This window comes from Ambystoma mexicanum, chromosome 9, assembly GCF_040938575.1.
Source record: "Ambystoma mexicanum isolate Mex_15411 chromosome 9, UKY_AmexF1_1, whole genome shotgun sequence".
NCBI lineage: Eukaryota > Metazoa > Chordata > Amphibia > Caudata > Ambystomatidae > Ambystoma > Ambystoma mexicanum.
The window spans coordinates 662137561-662165475 of NC_090931.1; the positions used below are offsets into that span (position 1 = coordinate 662137561).

Below are 27915 nucleotides of genomic sequence, written 5' to 3' on the forward strand. Positions count from 1 at the left end.
ATTAAGTTACGAGAAACCCGCCTAAAACTAGGAGAGAGCCCACGGCAGTTTTACAGAATTCAAGATCTCACAGAGAAATGGCTACAACCCAGCACGGCCACCATAGGTTAGATAAGAGACAAGGTCATGCTGGAGCAGTTTGTGGAAGTGCTGCCTAGTCCAATTCAGAGGTGGGTGAGACAGCAGCACCACCAGACCTTACCGGAAGCCATTGATGTGGCAACAGCCTATCAAAAAGCAGACACACCCCGATCATTTATGGTACCACCCGTAAAACAAATGCTGGAGCCAACTACTAACCGCCAAGGACCTTACCGGACAACCCCCATAGAGCATAGAGTAAGGCAGGAACCACAAGCTATAAATGGTGGGGGCATCCAAAAGGCCTGAAGCCTTGCAATGTTTCGAGTGTGGAGAGTGGGGTCACATAGCCAGATTTAGCTCCAAGAAGCCTAGAGTTGAACCCATGGAGATCGGGACATTACAGGCACAAGAAAGTCAAAGGAAAAGATTGCCCTACGTGATAGAAGTAACCGTGGACGGACGTCCAGCCCAGGCTATGATGGACAGCGGGAACAGCCAGACAGCTATCCAGCCCCATGTGAGCAGCACAGATGACAATAAGGTGAGGAAAATAGCTGTGAAATGTGTACATGGGGATGTTAAGGAGTATGCCACACCGGACATTACATTAGGGATATAGGGTGAACAGGTTCCCATATGGGTAGCAGTCATACCCACACTTCCAGCACCAGTACTAATAGGCACGGACCTACCCACGTTTGAAAAGTGGTTCCAGGAAGCCCCATATGTGGGGGTAGAGCTGGAAAATAATCCGGAAAAGATACACCTATCACATGCACAAAGAAGAATGGCCAAAGCAGAAGGCCAAAAGCGATGCCAAAACATATCAATAGTGAATTGGACAGTGGAAGAACACTTACCCTCCTTCCGTACGGAAAACAGGGTTGGACAAGCACAGAGTCTGTCTAATGCCCCAGTCACAACACCCTATTTTAAAGAAAAACAGGGTTTACTCTACCGGGTGACCAGCGGCCCAGATCAAGAAAGAGAACAGTTGCTGGTGCCACAATCATACAGAAATAACCTGGTACAGTTGGCACACTACGGGGGGTAATTAAGCTGAACATATGACCATCACGAGGATGCTACAGAACTATTATTGGCCAGGAATGTATGCAGAGGTAACGAGGTATTGTAAGAAATGTGCCACTTGTCAAAAAAACTAGTACACATATTCCCCCTAGAGCACCCTTGCAAAAAATGCCAATAATACGTGAACCATTCCAAAGAATAGGGATGGACATTGTTGGGCCCCTTGAACTGAGCAGCCGTGGATAACAATACCTCTTGGTAGTGGTGGATTATGCTACAAGGTATCCCGAAGCTTTTCCACTGAGAGGCAAGTTTGTGATGTCTTGCTTTCATATTTTGCAAGAGTGGGGATTCAGCAAGAAATCATTACCGATCAGGGAAGCAACTTCATGTCAGTAGTAATGTGAAAAGTGTGCAAAACGCTGGGACTATCCCATCTGAAAACCTCAGTGGATCATCCACAAACTGATGGGCTGGTGGAGAGATATAATCAGATGATCACACAAATGATACGCCAGGACACCAATCCAACAGGAGTGGGATGGGATGGGATAGAGCCCTACCATGGGTCTTGATGGTATTACGGGACACACCACAATCATCTACAGGGTTTTCTCCCTTTGAATTGTTGTTTGGGAGGCAACCAAGGTCCATACTAGGTGTGTTAAAAGAAACATGGGAAAATCAAGAGGAGACTAACCTCACCAACTATGTGAATGACTTACAGGAACATCTTGGGAAACTACAGGAATACGCACAGGAGAACTTCGGGCGTGCTCAAATCCAATAAGAGAAATATTAGGATAAAGGGACCAGGCTGTGATCCCGCAATGTAGGAGGCAAGGTATTGGTCCTATTACCAACCTCGGCAAATAAAATATTAGCACAATGGAAGGGGCCCTATCAAATAACAAAAGTGTTGGGTCCAGTAAATCTTGAAGTGGCACAGCCAGATAGACAGGTGAAGCACCAAAATTATCACAAACATGCACAAATTGTCCCTCCAGTTCTTTGTATGTCAACCTCAGAACTGTCAGTAAATGAACAGTCCATTCTCAATGATCCCAGTAGCCTACATGATGTAATGCTTGGAGAGAATCTGAAGGAGGAAGGAGGTACAAATAACAGAACTATTTAATACATTGACACCTGTAGCTAGAGTGTTTTCAGGACTACCTGGAAGAACAAATCTGGTGTCACATTATATAAAAACAGAACCAGGAAAAATAGTGAGACTCCGACCCTATAGAATTCCAGAAGCCAAGAGAGGAGATATAGTTCGAGAAATCAATGAAATGCTAAAAATGGACATCATTATCCCTTCTAAAAGCGCATGGTGTCCTCCAGTGGTATTAGTACCCAAACCAGACGGTACCACCAGGTTCTGTATGGATTTCAGGCAACTAAATACAATAGCCCATTATGAAACCTACCCTATGCCAAGGATTGATGAGTTGATTGAAAAACTGGGATCTGCCTCTTATTTAAGCACGTTGGGCTTAAAAGTGTATTGGCAAATCCCTATGAACTCAGATGATCAAGAGAAAAAACGGCATTTTCTAGCCCCCAGGGGCTGTTTCAATTCACAGTGTTGCCCTTTGGATTGCATGGGGCACCAGCCATCTTCCAGTCCTTGATGGTCCAGATATTAAAACCCCATAAACACTATGTGGGTGTATACCTGGATGACATTGTGATCTTCAGTAAAATGTGGGAGGAACACCTGGCTCATCTCCTGGAAGTGACTAAAACCATCCAAAAAGCGGGACTGCATATCAATCCCAAAAAAAACAAGCTTGCAGCAGAAACTACCAAATATTTGGGATATTCGGTAAGGAGGGGATTGATAACCCCATTCCTGGACAAGGTGTAAGCCCTGCAGAGACTACAACCCCCCCCCCCCCCAGCACACGCAAAGGAATACGTGCCTTTTTGGGGTTCGTGGGATATTACCAAAGATTTCTTCCTCACTTTTCCACCATAGCTGCACCATTAACGGATGCCCTGAAAACCAACCGGCCCCTGGTCATCGTGGATGAGAAGCCACACGGGCATTCCATGCACTGATGCAGATGATTTCAAACAAACCTGTGCTTCATTGTCCCGACTTTTCTCAACCCTTTTTCCTGCAAGCAGATACCTCGGGATGTGGTCTGGGGGAAGTTTTGTCTCGGGGGACTGAAGAGGACTTTCGTCCCATTGTCTTTGTAAACCAAAAACTGCTATCCCATGAACTGCCGTATTCAACCTTAGAGAAGGAATGCTTGGCCATAAAATGGGCAGTAGAGACACTGAGGTACTACCTATTGGGAAGAACCTTTACTATATCTACAGACCATGTCCCATTACGATGGTTATCTATACAGAAGGACTCGAACCATAGGGTACTTCGGTGGTTTCTAACCCTACAGCCTTTCAGCTTTGTCACTGTTCATAAACCAGAAAGAAATCAATTAGTGGCTGACTACCTTTCTCAGGCTTTGGACCAACCCGAACGGCTGGATCCCCTGAGGGGAGTTTGTGAAGCGATACCCAAAGGCCCGGCCAGAGGAGAACTTGCAGCACGGGGGGCGGCCGGACAGGACCACTGTGAATATGAATGAGCGAAGGAAGTGGATTGGAAAGGGGCAACAGGCGCCAAGCCTAGGCCCGCTGTGTACCTAAGGTCGGGGGAAAAGTACAAACCTTTTGTACACGGAAGTACGAAAACGGAATCTGATGTTAATGTAATGCAAACTACAGGTCCCAGCATGCCCGATTACCCCAGCCGAGCGCCGGTCCGGAAAATGAAGACAAATAAAACCTGTATACACAATATACATATACACTTACCTTATGTACGAGGGGAGGGGACACCAGGATCAGGAGGCTCACAAAGGGGGGCCGGAAGAATGGGTAAACAAGGGGAAAAACTGGCATCATGGAACATCAGCAAAAACCGGGGGGAGGGTTTGGAATTAGGAGGAGGGAAAGTGGAAACACCTGGAGAGGGGAGGGGTAGTGGGTGGGAGAGGTTAAAACCTGCACTAACCGATGGCTTGTTGTTTCCTTTTCCCCGACTGGAAGATAGAGAGGTGTAGATTGAATACGCAGGAGGTTACGAGTGGGCGTATTGGGAGTACGGGCTTCGTGACCGGTTCCTTTTCGTCCCGTCTGAACTGCCTCACGGAACACCAACAAACGGGAAAAGGAATTGCCCTTTTGTTCCGTTGACTTTTTCTTGTGTTCTTTTCTGACATTGGAACGCCCGGTGAGTTACGGGCACCCGAAGCGGGGTAAGCGCCCGGAAGGCAGCGGGACGCCGAAGCTCTCACAGCGGCAAAGAAAAGCCATTCTCTATGTTCAGAACCATATTTTCCGTGCATACTGAACTGGGAGCTGAGACCACTGAAGGCTGCTTGCACCTACCCACGAAACCTGCAGAAGAAAGTCGCAGCCTGTAGACGGTTATTTCTGTTGGGACAATTCCGGAGGGTAATATCTAAATAAAGAAATGTTTGTTACATTACTTATTGTGTCCGGCCTGCTATCTAAAACGCACGCCCTGAGGTTCCAATTGAGCTTCGCTGTTCAGGTGCATAAGCTCTGAGCGGGAATGCTAAGCCTTGTGCTCGATATGTCCGCAGATCAATTGCAAGCAGTCCAACTAATTCCTTGGCACAAAAAAAACCTTGAATACAGTCCTCTGTAGAAACAGGCAATGTTATCCCAGCGCATCTTACAATATCTTCTCTAATTCTGGAAACACCTTCTCACTGATCCAGTGGGTACACTTATTAATCAAAGACTCTTGGTTTTCAAGAGAATTCGGGCGAATCTAGATACATTAAACATGGCCACAAAAGGGCCCCCTTACTAAATCTAGTGGCAATGTGGAGTTGCAACTGGAACCCGGACCTCTTTTTGTACATTCCCATTTCTTACTGCCTAACTCCTGTTAAATGCAGGGGGGTTAGTAGCGACCAATAGTATCAAAAATAGGACTAGTTCAGGGTGGAGGGGGTGAGCTCCTCTTACCCAGGTTTCAAGCATTATTACCAAGTGGATCTTTCGGCAAACTCGGAGTGGTGATGTTAACACAATCCACCATAGGGCAGTGTTCAGCACTCCACCCCTCTGCCCTTTTCCAATATCATTCAATCCCTGCTGTGCCTTCCCCAAACACAAGGGGTTAATGGCAACCCAGGCTCACTCTGCTTGTCTGCTTTAGCCACCAATACAAGAATTTTATTATTCAAGAGCTTAATTTCACTTATGTCTTGGAAAACACCTCCAGTGACGCTTTCTTACTTCAAGTAACAACTCATTAAACAGATTGAATGATGATGGGTGGGTTCTAATTTTTTATTTATATAGGGCACAAACAGCCCTTGGGCATCGAGGCACTGTTACACGTGATGAGCTTAGTTACATGCGGCATCTGGATAGTATGTTGAATAAATGAAACTTAATACATGCATTACAAATATTACAGTCAGGAATATTAATAGTGTTTTGTACAGATGGTGTAAAGTCAGGGTTAGATGAAGAGTAGAGTAGAGTCTTGACAGCTTTGCGGAATGCTATGTGCGAGTTCTCAGCTCTTAGGGATGGTTGGAGGTCACACCATTGTAAAGCTGCTAGATGGGGGAAGCTGGCTCCACTTGCTCTCACACGCTTGATTTTCGGTACTGTAAGCATGTTAGAATAAGGAATACTGGTAGGCCTGGAGGATGCAGCTCTGTGTATTTGGTTGACACATTTGTGGGTAAGAGAGAGTGTCTTAAAGAGGACCTGCTTTTTGATGGGTAGCCAGTGAGCCCGTTTCCTGGCGGCAGTTTTGTATTCCTTTTTGGGGATGCCTATAGCTGCACGAATTTCTCTGTTTTGGATAATCTACAACTTTTCCATGTTTTTCACAGACGTGCCCAGTGGGATTTTGCATAGATCATACAAGAAAGACCATAAGAAACCAGGAAGAAAACACAAGATCAAGAAAAAAGTTAATAGTAGGAAACCATGCAGTATTCCAAGGAGAGACAGGGATTTCTTACATTGTGGTCAGACTATGGAACTCACTCCCAAAGACAATCTGCACAGATCAGGATCTCTAGACTTACAGGAAAACCAGACCTGTTTCTTAACACAACACGTTACCACTGGCACTATTTCAGAAATAAAAATAAGACCGTCTTTGGAAAATGCACCAAATCTTTCTAACTTACCCACTAATACTTTTATTTATCCTGCACTTTAGGGCACTGTATGCTGTGATGATCAGAAGAAGAACATGGACTTGGGTTTGCCATCTCAGAGTTATTCTTTATTAAAAGAGAAAGCTCCTTGCTCGCCCTAGCGTGCAGGTGTTCCCTACCTAACCAAACTTAACTAACTATGGTGCTCGTCAGTCAGCGACAGTTCATACCAATTCCGTAATCTGCCCAAAACTAAACTATCCTGACCCTGCCAATATTTAGAACTAAAGTATGAGAATAACTCTCTTCTCTCCTAGTGGGTGTTTCTTCCACCAAGTTCCCTTCAATAGTGTATCTCCAGATAATTCTCAGTGACTGTTTTTAATCAGACTATTTCAGTTTAGATATTGAATTCTTCAAGTTCTCAACTGTCTTTCATTCTCTTATTCCTTTATTTTCTTCTCCTCCATTTGGGTCTATCCCTTTCCTTCCACGGGATAACTCTTCCCCTCTTTGTTTCTTCTTAAGATTTTCTCCTCAGTTAATGTCCAACATTATCTGGACTTGGTTGAGTCCAAAGACTCCAATATTGCTTACCTTGTCTTTCACAATTGATCCCAATATGATATGTCGACTGGGACAAGTATGAGCATTGCAGTAACTATTCTCACTCTTCTCACCAATACTTGCCACTTTGTCTTGACTGTGAGGAGTATGAGCGTTTCTGTAATTATTCTCTTTGGTCCCTCTACCGGGTCTCCGGCTTTCCCAGTTAACTGATTACTCAGGAATAACATCACCGGGTTCTCCGACAGGTTGGGACCATTCCCTTGAGTGTCAGGTCAGTCTCTTCCTCTTTCGTTCCGCTTTCGTTACTCTGTCGGCCGGCTCGCTCCATGACCGTTTTAGGAAAGTGTAGTCGCCGTTGTATACAAACCTGTGGTACACTGGGATATGGTCATGCCACTAGTCTTCAGCCGTTCAGGCTCAGGAAGCATTGGCTTTTGCGCGGCTTCTCGTGTCACCTCTCCTGTAAAACCCTGTGGCAGAGAGGGTACCTGGACTTCTCTCCCCTCTCAAATGCCACACGTCCAGGTTTCCACTCCGGACCGATTTGAAACTCACAGGACCCATCTCTTAGATGGTCTCTGCCTCCAAATGTTCTAATGCTGTTCTGGGATTTCCCTGACGTAATATCAGTCATTCTTTATTTGCATAACAGTCTGTATTGTTCCAGTGATAATCTTCATCTCAGTACAATCCAAGTGTTTCTTCATAGGTATAAGCAGAGGGTTCACCCGACAATAAGACACTAGCTTGTTCTTCATACTTTCTTCCATTAGATGTTTTTGAAGATGGATTGGTATCATTAGGGAGTTGCTCATCAGAACGGGATTACTTGTCCCCAGGGGGTATGGGGGGGGGGGGTCTCTCACTGTGCAATCCCGCTTGCCTCTACCCCTAGGCAAGTATTGCGTGGCGGGCTCACCTCACTAGCCTCACAAGAAAAGGCTCCCCACTGGGGAGAAGTGACAGAATCCTGCGAGTCGTCACAATTCATACCACCTGTACACAACCCGCCAAAGACTCCTCCTATCAGACTTCAAACAACTTAACATTCCACACCCACCATACAATGCGCCATGAGAAAACAAGGCTGCTGTTTGAAAACACCTCGGTGTCTGGACAAATAAGTCCTAGAAACAAGTCAGTCTGCACACACCAAAACAGCAGCAAATCTAGCTTGCCTTTTCCCATTCGTCCCTCTAACCCAACCCCTTCCTCTTTGTTTCAGATCAGCCAGAGTGCCTGGAATCCATCCAAATTGTAGGGACGCGTGGCATAAAATGCAGCAACAACCATGCAAGATTTGTCAATGCTTTCCCATGGGTCTCTACAGTCCAGGAGGTTCTCTAAAGTAGCTGAATTATTCTTTGGTTACGAAGCCATCACTAGACCCCAACGCCCGGCCCAAATTAGACCAGTCACAAATGCTCCATTTCTTCTGAAAAACCCTGCTAAAGTTGCCACTAAACTATACCAATTTGTGGAGGAACTTCTCCTGCAAAGAGATTGGCAGTCAGGATTCTATCCCAATAGGCAGGGAGATAGCCATTATTGAAAAAGAATTATTCAATTCAGCTCTTAGATTAGGAAGGTGCTGCACTTCTGATGCTTTTAAAACTTTCAGCATTTGGCAGCCGGGACCACGCACCTTTGCTCAACCACCTAAGCGTGGGAGTGAGGATTTTGGAGGCAGCAGCTGCTGTGGGCTGAGTCTTTTATGAATAATAGAAAAATACAAGTTTGTTCAATCACACAAATATGAAGCAGCTGGAGTGGACTGTAAGTTCCACAACCGTCCAGTCGTTTGCCCCTGTTTTTAATAAAGCAAAGAGGCCCGAGTCGCGGGGGCATTACTGAGTCAGGTAAAGCTCCGGGGCCCATAGTTACTTGGTAAGGCCCCCGTGGCCAGGGGCTTACTGCTATTAGTACCCCAACCCGCAAGACCGGTTTACTAGGAGCATTGCTTCTTTGTTCCTAAATGCTCTGGCGTTTCGGAACAGAAAAAAATAAATAAGTCAGAAAAATTGCCCGCTGGGGAAAGGAAAACTGAGTCCGTGCTCCCTTCTATGGCAGCCATTCAAATTAATGGAAAAAGGTAAACCAATAAAATGGCCTCCATGGAAAGGGAGAAGGGACTAAAAGTAGTCCCTTCTCCCTTTCCATGACCGCCATTGAAAAAAAAAAGTAAACGCTCAGAGCCGGCTCAACTACTAATGAGCTCAGGAACTAAGGGTCCACTAATCAAAACACCCAGAGACTATGGGGGTCCCCAGATCTGAAAACCGTCCCGAAAACAGTGGGGAACTGCTAATGTCTACTCCACTGGTAACTTCTCCTGGGGTGGATGGAGTTTTTAAATCGAACTATGCTCCCCCTCTACACTCTGGTAGGCCTTGAGAGAAATATTACCTCTGAATCTTGGAGGTGTTTGAAGGCTACTCCCATTAAAGAGTTCAATTATTGTGATTCTCGTCAGGACTTTGATGCATGGCTGGCTTCTCGAGACATCTGTAGAGAAACGTCAGTCTCACATTATTGGAAAAGGTCAACAGCTCCATCATTAAGATTTCCGTCCATTGATAAAGTAAACTGTTCTTCTCAAACTGATTTGCCGCCAAAAGAAGTTGATAACTATTCACAAACCACAGGGGTTTGTCGAGACGGTTTAAGCCCCGAGCCTACATTACCTATGAAAGTAGTATTTACCATCTTCCTCCTCTACAGGAAACCAGCAACTAAAGAACCATGATTCTGCCCCTTCATGGCCCGCTGATGCTCTTGTCAAATTATATTTGCATGACTTCCATGAGCCCATGAATTCCAGTCCTGCTAACTTACGGAGTGTGCGATTAAGGAAAACTAACATGACAATGCCCAAAGATGAAACCACTAGAGCACTGGTGTTGGACCACAGAAACTTCATTATTACTAATCTTATGAAACCCTCTCGCAGAGAACCAAGAGATGCACTTTGTAATAAAGGTCTCACCTGGCTTCGTGCAAGATCTGAGCCTGGGGTAGTCCAATGTCCTGATCTGAAGTTTCTGTGCAGGATTGAACGTGATGATTGGTGTGCCCAGAGGAATAGGGACTCTATATTGGTGGGGTGCGGAGTCGGCTCTCTGCCTCTTTTTTCGGAGATTGTGTAAATATTTGCCCATGGGCTCCTTGAAGCTCGGACTTGTAGATTGACCTTGATTCGCTGTCTGAAATATCGAACTGATAGTTTTATACTTTTGGCTTTTTTATTTTTGACCTTCCCTTCTGTGTATTTTTTTCGTCATTTATTATGTATTGCTTGTAAGTTATGTTTTCTTTGTAGCGCTCTGAGGCCCATGGGCAAATAGCACTTTATAAGAATTCTAAATAAACAAAAATGTCCACCATGGAAAGGAGAGAAGGGACTACGTGTAGTCCCTTCTTCCTTTCCATGATATCCTGTCGCGGATTGGGAGCGGACGCGTTGGCGACAGAAGTGTTCCCAGCGCTTTCGCTCCTGAAAAGGAGCAAAAAGAAGCTAAGTGGGGTTGGGAGGGAATTGTTTGGATAGGGGGGCAGGGGGAGGGAAAACACCAGATTCCCCGGTGGGGGGAGAAGGCAGCCTTCAGCCGTGTGGTGGCTCAGAGCGAGAACCACCCCGTTGCGAGACTCTTCACTGGTTGAGGGGCTGCCACACTACCGCCCCCCTCCCCCCAGCCGGGGACAAAGGAAAGGAACCTCGGGAGTGGGATTCCTGATCGGGTAAAGCCCTGGGCTAGTGCCAAACAGATTGATTGTTACTATCCGATTGTCCCTCGCCGGGTACTAATGTACATTGAGATCCTTCATGACCTCCTCATGCCCCAGGGGCTGGTGTTCCTAAACTATGCTAATACCCAAATAGTCTTTCTTTTGAAGGGCATTCTGGAAGCTGATAAATCACAGTTTCAAAAACATTTGCTGTTTTGAGACGTGGATGGAAATTAATTGGCATAGTTTTAATCAATTTAAAACCAAGTTTTTACCCAACTCTACTAGACAAGCCCTGCTTAAGATTAAAGGCATATGGGCTCCATTTTCCATCTCTGACTACAATTGTTCTTTTAAAAAAATGCTTAAAACATTCTTTCTGGACTGCTACCTAATCATGGGCTTTCTGGACAATTATCACATGCTCAACGAACTGCTACTGTGTCATTATAGCTAAAATATTGCAATGCACTATTTTCCTGTGACTTGCAACAGACTTTTCAGCGCGAGAGTGGCAACCGGAACTCCTGGGAATTATCACTTACTACTACTACTACTACTAGTGGTACCATCGGGCATTGCCCAGGTCTGTAGCTGACATGCACGTGGGGGTCTGCTATAGCCTCTTTGATTTTTCGCTTTGCATCAAATGGAGCTTTTCCAAGAGATGTTCGTTTTTTGGGAGGCATGTTTCAGTCACTTAATGGCTCCAGCACTTTTGATAAAATATCCAATAAAGAATGATTGTGCCCTCTTCTCGTTAAGTAAGCTTAAGTAAACTGTAATTTTGCCATTTCACAGATTTGACACTTTTCTGTATGTTGCCTCCTAGTACCTACTGTAGTGAATCGGGGCAACTACGGAGTACATTCTTTTTGGGCATCCAAAAAGACTACAATCGCGCCCCAGTCAAATGAGGAATCCATGCAAAATTCAGTAGAAGTGGGTTCAACCGTGTGGATTTGTATAGCCTGACAAACATACACACACATTCAGCTTTATAGGTGAGATCGCCAGTGCTAAGGAAATAGCACCAACTCCTTGGCAGTGCACAGGTTCAGTTTAAGATGCTGACCTTGGCAAAGGACTCTATAGTTCTTCCCACCTCTTCTCCCAGATACCATCTTTATTGGCACTCTGTCTAGATAGCTAGGCTTGAAGACCCAATACATTGGGGCTGTGCTTAGCTTCAAACACTCTAGGCAGGTTGTTTTTAATGTACTAGCTGCCAAATGCAGGAACTCTATACCCAAAGTAGATTCTACATATTTGTGGTTCGACTATTTTAAGCAAGAAAATCAAGACTCCTCTTCTAGAGCATTCGGGATAAATGGTCCCCTCCCCACGCTTTGATACTTTTCAGCCCATTAGTGCACAATAAAAGAAATCAATACAAAAATAAAAATCAAACCACCGACAAGAATATAGCATGCAATATGTCCCCAGCTCTTTCCAGATGGGGCAAAGGGAAGGCAGGGGGAGAATTCCAATTAGTCCCAAAGGTGCACATTTATTCTGCATCCTGCCCTCAGAGCAGATCATCACCCCATCAAAATATATTTTATGGCATCTATCCATCTGTAGAGCAATGTTTATAACTATGTGTATGTAGTCAAAATGAAAATGTACACTGGATATCTGCTACAGCAGTAAAGCACAAACCAATTCCCAGTTCTGAAGCACGAGACACATGTTTACGTGTGGCACCCTCGAGAGGTTACCTTGAATTCGGAGAGCCATTCTTCCACCACGCCTCGTTCGGATGCCAGCATCTTCTTACGGCGTCCCCACCTGCCTCAAACCTAAACAGAAATTAGAACGAAAGGTTAGAGTTATTATAAAATTTGAACACCTGCTAAATAATGAGACCACAAATGACAACTGCACTTAACACTCGCCATTACAGCCTTAAGGTTTCCAAGACATATCACTGCTTGTTGGTGGTTAATTTATAAGAGAGTTGCTGCGATTGGGTTGGGCTAAATTTCAGAGAGCTGGCATACTCTGCCAGTCTAAATGGCACATTTGCACCCAGGGAATGGCACTCAATCAGGAGCGGAATTTTCTAATGTCTGTCCTTGTACGCCTAGGCAACTGAACACATTCTCCTGATGCCACTTATTTCCTCTCGCCCACCAAACTTTGATTTTGAAAAAAAGGAAAAAAACAATTTGGAAAAATATTCAGAAGAACTAGAGAGGAAATAGCGATTACTCCTGCATTTAAGGCTAGTAACTGCCCTGAGCCTGCGCGGAGGTCCTTGCTTCGCTCTGGCCTGCCCTAGGCTCGGACTGGCTGTACTTTCACTGTACTTCCACGAACAAGTGGATAACAGCTGAGGGAGCAGCGTTTTAATGCAACTTAAATGGAAGGCCTTGCACTGACCTCTGCATATACTAAAATGGAGGCATAAACAAAAGGCAGGACAAGTAGGTGGCTGGGGCTTGGACAATACCTGCATTACACATAAAATAGTCTCAGATGGTTAGTGAAAGGCTTTGAACATTAACTGAGAACAGGCCCAGTTCAGGTCACATAGAATGCGACAAATCTATTCACAAGAAAATGCCAGTTTTACTCCAGACATAAATGAAAAGAAACCGTGATGTCCCAGCATTGTAATCTTAACCATTATACTGGGAATGATATGCCTACGTCAATCTGTGAGAATCTGCATGTATCATTAACTGTGGCATAGCTATGTGCAGTGGCTCTCGTATCAGTCTGGGGAGTTGGGAGGGAAGGCATGGCCTTCCTGCTGAGGGTTTGCATTGGAGGATTGAGACTGAACATCCTCACTGGGTGCACTTCCTGGTCGGCCTGGTGTCAGGAGGCAAGCACCAGTGTAGTTTGTTTCTTTGGCTACAGCCTTACTGAGTAGGAGTTTCCAGTGGCCATGCTAGTTCCCGGGAGGCCTGGGGACAGTACACACCCCTTAGTCCTGGCTGTCGTGACCCTAGGGAGTGCTACTATATGCCTGGGGTCCCATTAGATTTGGGAAATTTCATTTTTGATTGGTGCAAAAGTAGGACATCTTTGGTTGTGGGATCTGGAAAGAAGGTGAATTTAGAGGGGTTAGATGTCCTGGGAAGGATATATGGCTGGTCATGTTAAATTTGAGTAGCTGCTGAATCAGAGACCTTGCCCTCGGTGGGTGATTTGCCCCCTCAGAGGCATTGTTTTGTATTTGGTTATTTATATAGCACTCTTTCCCCACTTGTGTGGCTTCAGTGCGCTTTTTCCTCTGTTGGAACGCCCTCAGTGACCGTAGTTAACGTGGTAGGAAATTCTAGGGCGTTTAGCTTAGGAGATGCATGCTTGCATTTTTCCGTTCTAGGACTTGGGTAGCTGGCAAGTCTCGACTAAGCAGCCCAAGAGAGGTCAGACACATGGGTGGGTGTTGTTGGGGCTTTCAGATAGACTCTCTCAACAATAGCAATCTATGTGAGGCCAGCTATACCGGGTTCCTTTTGGGTGGTAGTCGCTGTATGCTAATGGCAGTGGTGTTGAGGTACGTCAGGTGTTTCAGTCTGGACGGCTATGTGTTATGCTAGAAGGGATGTGCTTAGACGTAGCCGTATTCTATCGTGCCTAGATTCTTGGCCATGCCTGCGGCCTGTGTCCACGCTAGTGGTGTGAAATATACGGACCGTAAGCTGCAAAATTGTTCGGCTGGGGCAATATCTGTCCAGGTCTAGATTTGAGAATTTTATACCAATATGCCTAGGTTTCACAATGTAGCAGGTTTCAGCATGTAGTAAGCAAAGATGGAGGGTACATCTAGATATGAGATTCCTGCATAGTGGGAGAGAGGCCTAGGTTTCACAATGCAGCACGCTTCAGCATGTAGTAAGAAAAGATGGAGGCTACCCCTAGATTCGAGAATCCTGTATAGTGGGAGAGAGGCCTAGGTTTCACAGTGCAGTAGGATTCAACACAGTAGGCTAGGACAGAGGCTAGACCTAGATTTGAGAATCCTGTATAGTGGGAGAGATGCCTAGCTTTCACAACAGAGGTTTCAAGTATAGTATACAAAGATGGAGGCTACTCCCAGATTTGAGATTCAAGCTACACTTAGGGTGAGAGTCCTGTATGGTGGGAGAGAGGCCTATGGAGGACTCAGATGTTGCTCGACTTGAACTCTGAGTTAATTGTCCGCTTCTCTGGTCACCGAGAAGATAAGAGGAGCAGCAGCGGTTTTTCTAGCAGGTGAGTTGCATTATTATCTTGTCGACCAATACCAATCTAAAGTGCTTACTGTACACGTTTCAGACTTTTTTCTGGCACTTTGAGTTAACTTTTGCAAAAAAACCTTTAATTTTGTTTTCTTTGTTTACACCTTTTGGTGTCTTTATTTAATGGATGGGGGAGGCGTACAAAGGATGGGATGCGCATTTGTTTGGTGGGAATGGAGGGAGTATTGGGGCGGAGATTCACCCTTCTTCACCAGACTGAATTTGCTCTGGGATGCTCTGTGGGCGTTTTACAGGGGCTCGAGTGTGGACCCTTGTAATGCTTTTAACTAAAACATGGCCCTTGTGTACAGTGCATTTTGGGTGCTCACAGAGCCATAAAGGACATTTTCTTCAGGCCATAGTGAAATCTGCACATTTTCTCCATGAAATCTGCACTTGATGAGAACTCGTAACATCGTGCATATTATTCCACTGGTAAACATGTTTTCAACGAGGCTCATTGCTTATGTTAGTCTGCATTGCTTCGAAGACTGTTTTGAAGAAGGTGCCAGCTGGTAACCGATAACATTGCAAAGGAATCTTTCAAAGCTGAATTAAAGTTAAGTAGCTGTTTTTGCGCTTCCATGAGAAAGGGAAGAGTTTTGCCTCTTGAGGTTACCATGTGTCACTGTAGCCGGGGGTCCATGGGAACAGTCAACAGGTAAAGACTTTGAAAGCCAGAAAGTTCTGGAAAATGTCATCATGCATTTGCAAATGGTTTAACGTGATGAGGGGCAAATCAGTCAGGCAGAAAGCTTCGCTGGAAGAGTGGACACACTGCTTCCAGGATGCCCGATGATGCCAAGATTGCTCTGCCTGCCTGTTTTAGAGCTTTTCAGCGCATATTCTGGCGAAAGGAGGATTTAGTTTGCTGTTGCTTCAACAGTGAAGTATTTTTAAACTTTTTCCATTCTTCATATGTAGTAATTATTCATTAATTTATTATTTTCATTCATGCATGCTTTTGTGAATAAAAGGCCATAAACAGCAATTTTTTGCAGTTTAACTGTTTGTGTGAATAATTGCCCTTTAGTGTCCAGGGTTTCTTGATTCATTGTGCTGGGGCAGTGAAATATAGCTGTGCACTTTTGAAGCAAAACACCCCTTCCCTCGGTGTAAGCATTTCAAGATCTTGCCGGTTAGCTTTTTGTGAACAGATCCAGTAACAAGACCTCACTTTGTTACAGGAAAATTGCTCAGCACTCATCTCTCTTCATACACACTCAACCAATTGGATTTGGGTTGTTTGACCGAAGTGGTTATTCGTGGCGGAATTGACCATAGTCAATTTTGCCACAAATTGCTTTACACTTCTACCAAACAAACACAAACGTCCCTTACATCACCCTCACCTCCCCTGCTTGCTCGCATCCGCTTCCCCTGCGGCATCACATCAGTCCCTCCAACGCGGTTCGCATCCGACGCCACAGGGTCCCTTTTTCTTTTTTTCCCCCCTTTTTTGATCAAGGAAACACCCCCGCTCCACATGTTCGGTATTTATTTTTTTTTATAAATCGATCGAATGGTACTGGCTGAATTCGGTCAAATGTACCATTCGATCGATTATAAATTATCAAATTGGCTAATACCTACCCCCATTAACATCCTTAAAGAATTTCAACTAAGACCAATGCTGGTTGTGCCACATGTGTATTCTTTATGGCTCTAAACACTGCTGTTAAGAGCTCTCATGCCTTCTGCTTGTACCTGTGGGTGAGGTGGACCCTTCTCCAGGGGAGACAGGGCATTTTGTGTCCCCCGAACCCCCATGCCTGTAATGGCACTCAGTTACAGCTTCATTATTGGGGAGGTTATAATCTCTGAATCAAGATGCAGTACACGCTGGTTTAAATCGTGCTTTGTGCAAAGGTGTACAGAAGGTATAATTGCCCCTTGGTTCTCTCTGGCAGATTCCAGTCTAAACAGGCATCAGTGATTGGAGCATCGTGCAAAGGCCTTTGCCACTTCTTTCAATGAGGTGCGACCAGGCCACACCGTTTTCCTCTGGCCCTTTCAAATGCTTCTGTGCTTCAAATTGCTTTTGTGTTCTGATAAAAAAAGCTGTGTGTTCAAGCTGTAGGGAGGGCTGCCCAACCCCCATCTTTTCATTTTTACCTTATGGGGGAGCGCCCTTGCTGCCATGCGTTTGTGCAGATTTCAGCCCACCCTCTCGGGCTTCCCCAATTCCACATCCCTTCTTCCAAACTAAGGCATTAGGAAACAGCAATTTTTGAAGACTGGTAAGCCAAAAGAAACCGGAACACAGTTGGGGCTGGCAGTGAATGGGTTCAAGCTTTTCAGACTAGGCACAGGTCCAGACACCTACTCTTAAGGACTACAGGGGGGATGGCAGCGCAGGGCACGACTATCACCATGCTGTGAGTCACTCCTGTTTTAATGAACTTGATTCACTCACAAGGATAGAGATTTGGTGTTTAGGTTAATTTGAAATTAAGTGTTATATCTGCAGTTCTACTACATCTGACTAGTTAGCTGAGTCTACCCTAATTGTGCAAGTACTTACAGCATGTCGAGTGTGTGTATTCCTTCCGAGAGCAGATTCCTTCTGATGCAGTGCATCTCCCCACGGAAAGTGAGACGATGATTCACAAATTAATTCTTGCTACGAGAGTACATTTAATTTGTAAGTGTTAATTTGTGTAGTAAAATGCACTTTTATCGGATTTGAGTTAGTTCAGTGTGGTACAGGTTAAACTGCCACGTATCGATGCCCTTTAGTGGTGCCAAGAAGGAATATCATTTAGACTCGAAGCATTCATACTAAGCGCATGATGGTTGGCCTGTACATCTAGTTTTCAATCCTAACCCTCTTCACTGCTCAGGTTTCTTCTGAGCCACCCCTATTGCAAGCCCATTTTATCAGGTTAAATGTCTCCTCTATAGAGATATTTATCTCAATGTTACAGTGAATGATACCTAGCTCTTAGTCTTTGCAACTTACTAATTGGCCGCAATCGCATCGCGTCTCGTCTCTCCTTTATCTCATGTCTTCCACATGCATAAACCTATGCACATCCAACTTTTTGTGCTGACAATTCTGTCAGTTAGCTTGGCAAACCCAGTTCTCGGCCAGATACAAGGATGATTCCTTGCAAACTGATCTCGGGAAAGCCTCCACACAACTAGGGTCTACTTGAGCAACACTCAAGTTCATCACGCAACTACACACCAACTATTTTAAGTAGCTAGCACTTTATGGTCTAGATTTTGCCTTCACAGTAAAAGCTCTACTTTAAATCTAGCCGTTTCTTATGCAAACGTTCTCTCCACTAAATGATAAATTGCAGTTAAAAATATGCATCCATACTACAACAAGTTTGCCATCCCCCTCATGCCAAATATTCTTCCCATCTCTGAAAAGTCGCAAGCACCATTTACCACTCCTCACACTCGCCTCACATCCCAACCTCCTCCTTTCTCACTCATAGACCAAGTTCTGGCAGGGTCATAACATGCCTCTCTCTTGTGCAAGTTCAGGTGATGCAAGACATCTACGGTACTGATGGGCAAAATATAAATAATTGATAACATATCAACAAACTGCATTTTTCATTACTGCATCGAAGGCAAGTAGGGAGGTCATTATCGTGGAAATAAATGTGCCTAAAGCACGAAGGCAGATTCCAGACCTCATTCGGTGCTCAAAAGGTTGAGCAGGCAGTGCTGCATAAGCCTACAATTGAGGTGAAATTCCCCAAGTGAAAACTGCGGGGATATCGTGGCATTGCAACCTCTGTCACCCAAAGTAACAACTCTCGATGCCCACGATCAAGTGGGGAAAAGGCAATGCCTGAAGCGTGGCTGCCAAACCTCGGCAAACATGCAATCTCCCCTACTTGCAGTTTGTATCCAGGTGCATTCAGAGGGGACAGTGACTGAATGCACCCTCTGCAGGATGCTCCAGAGACCTCATCTCTCCGGATTGGGACTTTCTGCACCAGAACGTTGAAGGAGATATTGGCCTCCTTCGCAAAGCAGCAAATCGCTAAGGAAGTAGCATAGCCAGGATTCCTGTATAAGGTGGGACTGAACGCATTCATTTCACGTGGGCCTAGGGCAGAGGTACCCATAATTTCTGCCGTTTTGTTTACATACACTTACTACTAGGTAGGGAGCAGCCTTTGCAGGTTCAGGATGTTGCATGTCCAGACATAATGACATCAACCACAAGTAACATATGGTCGGAAACAGTGGTGGAAATGGACAAAATGTACTGGGAGAACTACCTTTGTACAGAAGGAGGGAATTGCAAGTGTGGAGGCAGATTTCTCAGTGGTGAGTGGAGAGAAGTGTTGAATAATGTGCGTGCCGTGAATATCAGGTGCTGGCTGCTTTACATACAAAGAGCATTTTGTGAACATAAGAATGACCACCAATTTATCAAAAATGTTTGCGATACTAATTCAAACGTGCATTCCTTCTGAGCAGGCTATGGTGCTCATTTCATCTGGCAGAATACTCACCATGATGGTACAATTTGTGCAAAGCACAAGATGTATATATAGAGCTACGGACAATTTCATTGTTTGAGTTTGGGCTGTTCTAGTGAGCAAAGGGCATCTTCAGATGCTGCTTGCATATCCCCGCTCTCAAAAGCACAGTGTTAAGGAAACTCGCGGCAGGAGCAGAACGCTTCCTCAACTTGAGTTGTGATTTAGGCCTAGAGTCTCAACAGGACGGCACTCCAGCAAGACAATTTGTGCCGGAGCGCAGCTCCGTCTTGTTCCGGCCAAATTCCTTCCCTGGTTGTATACACTACTGTGGTGAGAGCAGCTCACAGTGTGAGCATCAATCAGTGAGCCAGGCTTCTCAGAAACAGAACACACATGTGCCACACAAAGGTAAGAAGAAACACACTACACGTGTGTTTATTCAGACTTCGAAAGGTGCAGTACCACAGCAAAAAAGAAAAACATGGCTCCTCACTAAATCTCAGAAATTAAACCAATGGTGAATATATGTACGCAGGCGAATGCTTGACTGCCCTTATAACTAAACAAGTGACAAAAGAAACATAGGTCCTGTGAAGGTATGATCTTGCTTATTTAGGAAATGCTCTACTAATGACGGTTTTACATGATAAAGCTCGAGAAGAGGATGTCTATCAGCAAAGACCAAGTTAAGAAAGCTAGGATTCCCACCTCCCCGTTTTTTGCCATTTTTATTTGGTCATCTTTATCCCAATACCAAAACACAATCTAGTCAGTAACACAATTTATTTTTATTTTTTTACGAATGTAATACTTGGTGACCTTCACTGTTTTGCATAAGCCCCTGGAAAAGGTTCTCAACACCAGAGAGAAACGAAGCATGTTAAGTGGATATGATGCACCCACCCCCTTCAAGATGGTCATTATAATATCATAAAGAGGAGAAACACAGCTATCCTGGTGATCTAAGAAATGTTAAGAGGCTAGAATAATATGGTATAAGGAAAACCACAACATCAACATGTTTAGAATGTAACAAGGCACAAACTTAAAAGGGTTGATATGCAAGAACATTTCGATAGCATTTTTCTTATGCTGAATTATTAACAAATACGACGTTAGAATATACAATAGGGATCACAATTATCATTTAGATAAGACTAGGGTATTAGAAAGTGCATACATGTGAAAACATTGTCTTGTGGTAGAAAAGATCAATAAGGCCGGGAGTTTTCCTGGGTTCCCTATTCAACATTTGGAATAGGATCCGGGCTAACCACAAGGTCAGAATGGCATATCTTGCAGACAGTCCAGATCAGCCACCAATATCCCGTGGTAGAAGCGACTACAAATGAAGATAAGGGTGGTTTGGGGGGGGGGGGTGACTTTGGGCTCTACTTTGTCTTTGTGGTGCTTCTTTTTAATGCTAAAAAACTATGGTAACCGGTAGTCGGGTATCACACCGAGTCATGCTTTTACATCTTGCTCTTTCAGTACGTATTCTGAGACTTAACCGAGAAAGAAGACGCACTTACCAGATGGAAGAGTTTCTTTTTAGGGTACCATAGATTCTGGTGCCAATGCAGCGAATTTATGGAGAGAGCAGTGCTCAACCTGCAAATGATAGATCGAAACTACCACACCTAATGCCCCTCTTTGGAACAAGAATAAACTAATCTAGGAGGGAAAGGGGGGGGGGGGGGGTCCAACACCAAAGAGTCAGCCATGGTCACAGCAAGCAAACTGGTAGGCCTGCAGGATACCTGTTTGCCAGAGGTTCTGGAACGGACTGCAGAAAAACCTTTAAGTAGGGATGGACATTCCAACCACCCATACGGAGCACAGCATGGAAACCACTTTAGCTATGACTAAAGGTAAGAGATTGTGGACAATTTTCACAATCGACTCAACCACTGGATGCCTTCCTTACGCCTGCAATGTGCTAAAGATTTCTACAGCAGGAACTAATCAGGATATCTGCACAGAAGACACAAGACTGCACTGAGTGTAGATCGCCTAGGCATGTAACAAAGGCAGTGTGTGCATTGGAAGCCAGGAAGGGCGTGTGCACGGGATACATGCCTTAAAACCAATGACCTGCAGCAAGTGATCCCCGGCACTAAAGGAGGTATTGTAAGAATATTGTACACCTATAAAAGACGATGTGAGAAGCAGGTTTCAGATGAGACTGCTAGGCAGAAAATTAGGAGCTGGCAGTCGGGCCGCTTATCTAAGGGAGGGCGATTGCAACGCACATATTGGAGGATTACCATCCTAGGGATCAGAATTGCAAGTTCCTTTGCTTGTTTATGCAGCATCCTTCGAGAAGTCTTATGTCCTGAAGAGCTAAAGGAGCAGACTTGGCTACAAATTGGGTAGGGGAGAGAGCCAATGGACCAAAGAGTAATGTGATAGCTTTAACTTGCAAGCAATTAGCCTGGCATAAAAGTCACCCTCCCCTTGGTAGGAACTCCTTTTTTCCTCATTCACACAGCACACCATTTATAACTCGCTGGGAGAGACACACTGGCTAGAGCAAATTTTGTGGCTTGCAAAAAAAGTATTATTTTATTGGGTGTATTTAGTGTTTTGTACAGTGGAACTTGTATTCATGAATACTTTGGTGTGCAGAAAGATGCAGTGATTAAGAATACATTTCCAAATCTCCCTGGTCACCTTTCAAAGCTCATGATTGTCCCTGCCCTCTTTGGTCAGGTGTAGCAAAGGCCCTGGGTTTGTCGGTATAAGGTACAACCACCCTTCTCTGGAGCAACAGGAGTTTTTTTAAAGATCATTTTAAGCATATTTAGGCATTTTTCATCTAGAATGAACAAATGGCCTCTGTATGAAGAGGTTATGTTAGAAAACATGCTGTACAAAGAATAGAGTAAAAAATATAAATTACTTGCTCATCTGTTTCACAGTTTAACCATTATCTACACACACCCACTTATCATACAAGAGTATGTTCCCATTGCAAATAAATATCGTTATATTATATTATTGTTTTAAATCATGTTGATCTACACCTTTGGTGTTTTACTTTCAAAATGTATTAATGCTGTGTTTAAGTATTTAGTATAATATGGTCAGCCCTTCGGTGTTCCTTTGTGAACTAGTTTTGTACTTCATAAAACTGTTATACTACTGTTAGATGAAGTCCTATGCTGTGGCTCAGGCGTGAGCCACCTGACCTTTTGGCTTCCCCATTACTTTTTTTTAAATGTATTGATAACGTGATGCAGTTATACTTTATAACTGTTCAGAATGTTTTAAAGATTATATAATTACATAAAATAACCATTTGTCTTGACTGTCCTGTCAATGTTAGCTGTCAAATACATCCAATACTATACATGTGTCCCCAATTTGATTAAGCATTTGAGATAGTTTCCCATTCCACTACAAACAATTGAGCACTTTCAATATTCTATCCCAGATTTGGGATAATCAATACTGTTGCCTTCCCGCTAAACAGCTCATCCAGAATTCAGCCTTTTCACATAAGATTAACTACTATGTACAAAGCCTTGTAAGCACTGCTCCAGATAAGATTTTGAAGTGGGAGTATTTTACTCCCCATTTTTTAAATTTGGGAGTAAAATGATTTGTAAGGAGTAAAAACGTAAGTCCCATTCCTAGTGGAAGCATTTTAGAATTGAGTACAAATGTTTTAACTGTAAAACAAAAATGCTTTGTAATAAACATTTCTTTGCACTTAGTCATTCATGCACATTAAGATAAGCATTTTACCTCCTTAGACCAGGCAGCGATATATTTTTCCGATGGCTCTATGTGTACTATTAGTCCAAACATATCCATGGAGCTGTGTGTAAAAGCAGGGTGACAAGAATTGTATGCGTTAGTTTCCCATTTGTTGAGAGTATTTTTACTCTCGATTTTTACCGAGTATTTGCCTATTTTCAGGGAGTAAAGTGACTGACACACCCCTTACCTGTAGGGCTGGTTCCAAGTACAGATTACGTGTCTCGCTGAGTTCAGGCCATTGTGTTATTAAATGTCTGCGCAAGAACAAAAAACTTTTGAGACCTGCAATCAGCAATAGCTTTCCTCTCTAGTGATCTTCAAGCGAGGGCCCATTCCAGCTAGAGAGGGAAACTGGTTGAGCCTTAGTCACAGGTATTTATTTCTGGTCCAAGGGATGGGAAATTTGCCAAGGTATGGCTGCGCTGTATTAATCATGTATGTATATTTGATGAATTCTTGTTTAGAGACGTAGTTTAGTTGCTCTTATTTTTTCTGAAGCCCCCACCAATCCATAGCTTTGGTAATTAGTTATTTTCTTAGTGTGCCAAAGTTCTTGTCCCAATCTATGTTCCAGTCAACTATGCTTGTGAAGAAAGTGCATCGGTTCCTGAATTTGCACAGGGCACTGCTACTTTCCTTTGCAACAAAGCGTGGACGGCCCTCTACTGTTAACAATCATGGTTCAAATAACATGCTCTATGGAATTTCTTCCATTTAGGAGGGTCTGCAACCACGTTTTATCTCACTGAGCCTTCACAGAGGAGAACCATTTATTTGCATATCAGTCTGGCCCCACCCACAAGAGCAGTCCAGCACTGAAATGATTGGCAATTCTCCTCTGAACAATAGTCACCATCAGCAACTTGTTTTGGCCTTGTTGGGCCTCCTCAGTGCGGTGAAGCTGAGCCTCTATAAGGCACAGTGAGCAAGGGCTCCACGTCTGGAAAACCACTGGACTACTGTGCAAGCATTGCCCTTAGCTTCCCCCTCTACTCCTTCTCTCCACTTGACAAAGTGCTTCACTGCCACAGAGACAGTCTACAATCTTTCTTGCTGCTGTCCTACTTCCAAACACCACCTCCATTCCATCTGGCTAGCCATGAAATACTGATCCCTCTTTAAACTTATATTGCGTATGGTGTGCGCAGTGTGTTATTCGTGTTACTCGGGGAGCGAGGAAGGAGAAGGCCCAGATGAAGCTCCTGTTTTTACATCGAAAGGCTCAGGTACTCTTCTTTTGAAAGCCAAACATTGTAAGACTCTCCCAAATCTCTCCATCCACTCTGTGTTAGCCCGGTGTAAATAACAGTTTGTCGTAAATTGCCGGACAGCTTAGGCAACCCTCTGGGAGTGTGGCAATAATATTGTCATAGCCCTAGGAAGCGGTGTTACTTAAAGGTGACATTCTATCTGCTGTCTTCGGTGGCCTCGAGTGGAGCAAAAGAAAATAGTTACAACTCGAACAATCCTTACCCTCCTCCCCCCCCTTTTTCCCTCCATTTCCTCTCTTCCCCACACGTTTCCATCCCCTGCTACTCCTCCTTTAGCTCGGCTTAACCTGACAAAATGCTAAAAATGCCGGGAAAGACAACTAGCAGAAATAAAACGGTGACTGCAAGGGGAAGGAGACCATATAGGCTACGCTCAAATAAAGGAACATCAGCGGATATGGGCAAAAATCCCACGGCAGAAAATGGAGGAAAAAATGTCCCAGGTGGAGAAGTGGCGGTCCCCCAAAAGGGCCCCTTGGACGCATACTTTCTCTGTAAACCCACGGTGGGAGGGCCCGCGACTGGACCTAAAAAAGGGAACTCCTTGCAACTAAAATACCTAATATCCCCTGTATTGACCTGAGGGAAATCCCGTCCACTGCCATTCCATTATAGGGACGTGCCAAGATAACCCCAGTGCCAACCTTGGATAAGGAAACCACGACGGAGGAAGAACATGGGTCCCTTCTTGCAGGAGAGGGGGTGGTGGAAAATAGAGCCCAACCCTCCAGAAAACAGAAAAGATAGGCAAAGAAAAGTGGGGACAAAACCAACAATTTACCTCCCAGAAAATCTACCCCTCGGCCACCAGCCAAAATCTTATCTAAAAAACAACGTAAATGGGCTGCTAGAAGGAAACGAAGATCAGCCCAAACAGTGGGCACCCTAACCAGCTGGCTAATGGATGAGCCACCGGGGCAAACTAGCCAGCATTCGGAAGCCCAGTTATCAATTTGTTCTGATCCAGGCACTGCGATGCAAAATTCTATATCTCTACCCAGGCAGGTACCTGAGGCCCCCCAACACATCCCTTCTCAAACGCCCCGCTTGGGTGGTGGCCCCCCCATACCCCCGAGGCCTGACAAATTGGACATTAAAAAAGTTACGATAGCACCTACTGAGGGAGGCAAAATAGGGCATTCAATTAAATAGATCTACACACTTCGCCCTTTTTTCAAAAATTCCATCACTAAGAATATTAAATACTAGTGACGTTGACTTTGTTGAACCTTCGTGCCTAAAGGAAGTAAAACTTACAACAATTCATTGCTACTTACCCGAGATCGCTGCTATGATAAGGGCAAATCAGTCATCTTTAGAACACTTGGGATACGAATTAGACGTACCCATACCCTCTGCCTCGATGGTGGATAAGTGCCAAAAATGTTCCTGCGCTTGTACACCTAGTGCGACCGTACCAACGACAACAAAAGCTGCTCTTAGACTCAGTGATGAAAAAGGGTGGGAGTGGCTACGAGGAATGTTTGCCCAGAAGAAAAGAGAATGAACCTCTACTATTATCAGTTGGAACACGAGGGGACATAGCCACTGGATAAATGAGGGAGCCTCTTGCAACATTTTACTATCTGCTGACATATTCTTATTGCAAGAATCCTGGGTTACCTTTGATCTGGAATTTGATGGCTATGTGACTTTCCAATGTATGGCAGTTAAAGGAGATGGGGGAAGACCAAAGGGGGGTCTCCTAATTGGTGCCAAGTCTTCATATAACCCTAAACTGATCTATCAGGACAGCCCAGGAGGAAATGTTTTGGCGATCCAAATAAACCAGCCGGGCGGTTGGGCAGGTTGCAATGAGATTTTGATAATTAATATTTATGACCCACCGGGTGAGCAGAATACAGAACCTATTGGGGATAAACTGGACACTTTGATGACCGCTTGGTGTACTGGGGACAATAAGCCAGCAGTCATACTCTGTGGGGATCTGAATGCAAAATGCCTCGATCTGGAAGGGTGTGGGAATTACTGATGTGTTCAGAATATGTGTGATATGCCCCTACTTAAGAGTAATAAAGGGAGTCTCTGGTTAGATATCCTCAAAGAATGGCATCTGACTATATTAAATGGTCGCGCAAGGGGGGACACATCAGGGAAAGACTCCTGGACAGTGGGGGAAAAGCGTGCTGTTCTTGATTATGTGGCCGTTTCAGAGTGTATTCTTCCACAGGTTATACAATTAGACATTAAGCTGAACGACTTTAGTGATCACGGAACCCTTACACTGTGCATTGAGGGTGGGGAGGATAGTACTAAGGTGGACTCTTGTAGAGAGTTGGCATCTAATCATGCGGGCAACAAGATTAGATGGACCCAAAGATACATTGAAAAAATGATCACCATTTCCTTCCCTAGTGATAAGACTATTAAGCAACTAATGTGGGGGAACAACCCCGAGGAAATTGAAAGCTGGATCACTCATCTGGCACACTCACTCTTCAAAACTAAACCTACCCCGGGGATAAGTTGGAAGAGTGGGGGTACTCAAACATTTGATGCAAACATTAGAGACCAGAAACGTCACATGCGACGAGCCCTAAGAGCCTTAAGGGCACATAAAACTACAAATATTGAGGTAGACCCATTTAATCTTAAATCCCTAGAGATTAAACGCAAAAATCGTAGTTGGCTAAAAAATATCGCCAGTCTCTAAAAAGAATCCAATGGCAAAAGTTTGCTGAAGCCCTTTGTAGTGAAAATAGACGTAGGATCTGGCAAATACTGGCAAGGGCGGGGGGGGGGGGAAACAGAAGCTGAAGGTCTTAAACCCCATCTCGGGAGAAAAATGGGTTGATTATATCTCAAATAAATTCCATAGAGAGTACACGATCAACACACAAAGCATTATGGGGGTTTTAAGTTGGCCACTCCCCCTGAGCTACAGGTGCATAAAACAGACTATATTGAACCTAAAATTCTCAAATGCCCCAGGACCAAATGGCCTGGCCAACGCGGTATTGAAGCAGGATCCTCATAACTGGGCGCAGATATTACTTACGCTATATTCCAGGATCTGCAGATCATGCCAAATCCCCTCTTCTTGGAAGAAGTCTGTATTCATACCAGTTTATAAAAAGGGAGAGCAAACTCTACCTGCCAATTACCGCCAACTCTATATGCTGGACGTAAGCAGCAAAATCTTTAACACTCTGGTCCTCAAAGAGATTGAAAACTGGGTCTCTGAAAGACAGATTTTGCACTACGCACAAACAGGCTTTAGGCCAGGCACTACCCATAACATCAGGGTCCTAGATCAGTTAATAAATAACACCATGAGCTGTAAAACGCCACACTCTACATTGTCTTTGTAGATTTCACCAGTGCCTTTGACCTGGTGGGTCGGGACACACTGTGGCTCAAGTTCAAAGATATGGAGTGCCCAAGTTGGATCTTAAACATTCTGATAGCCCTGCACAGTAACACCTCAACAAGGGTACACCTTAACGACCGAGGGGAGGTATCAGAGGAGATCTGTACCAATATAGGAGTCAAGCAGGGTTGCGTAACTTCACCCATGCTATATAATTTATATATAGCAGACCTGCTGGCCCGTATGGCATTAAAATCCAACTGCCCTCCTAAA

General features: G+C 44.4%; 1 protein-coding gene across 7 annotated transcripts in view; it reads right to left on the reverse strand.

Annotated features, from left to right (window-relative positions):
* Positions 1–27915, reverse strand: part of HYCC2 (hyccin PI4KA lipid kinase complex subunit 2) — a 1329865-nt gene that overhangs the window by 810444 nt on the left and 491506 nt on the right. For all 7 annotated transcript variants that reach the window (XM_069615445.1, XM_069615447.1, XM_069615449.1 and 4 more), the window contains one exon: positions 12308–12388. In XM_069615445.1, coding sequence (XP_069471546.1) covers positions 12308–12358 — 51 coding nt within the window. In that variant the 5' untranslated portion in view covers positions 12359–12388. The remainder of the gene's footprint in view (positions 1–12307; positions 12389–27915) is intronic.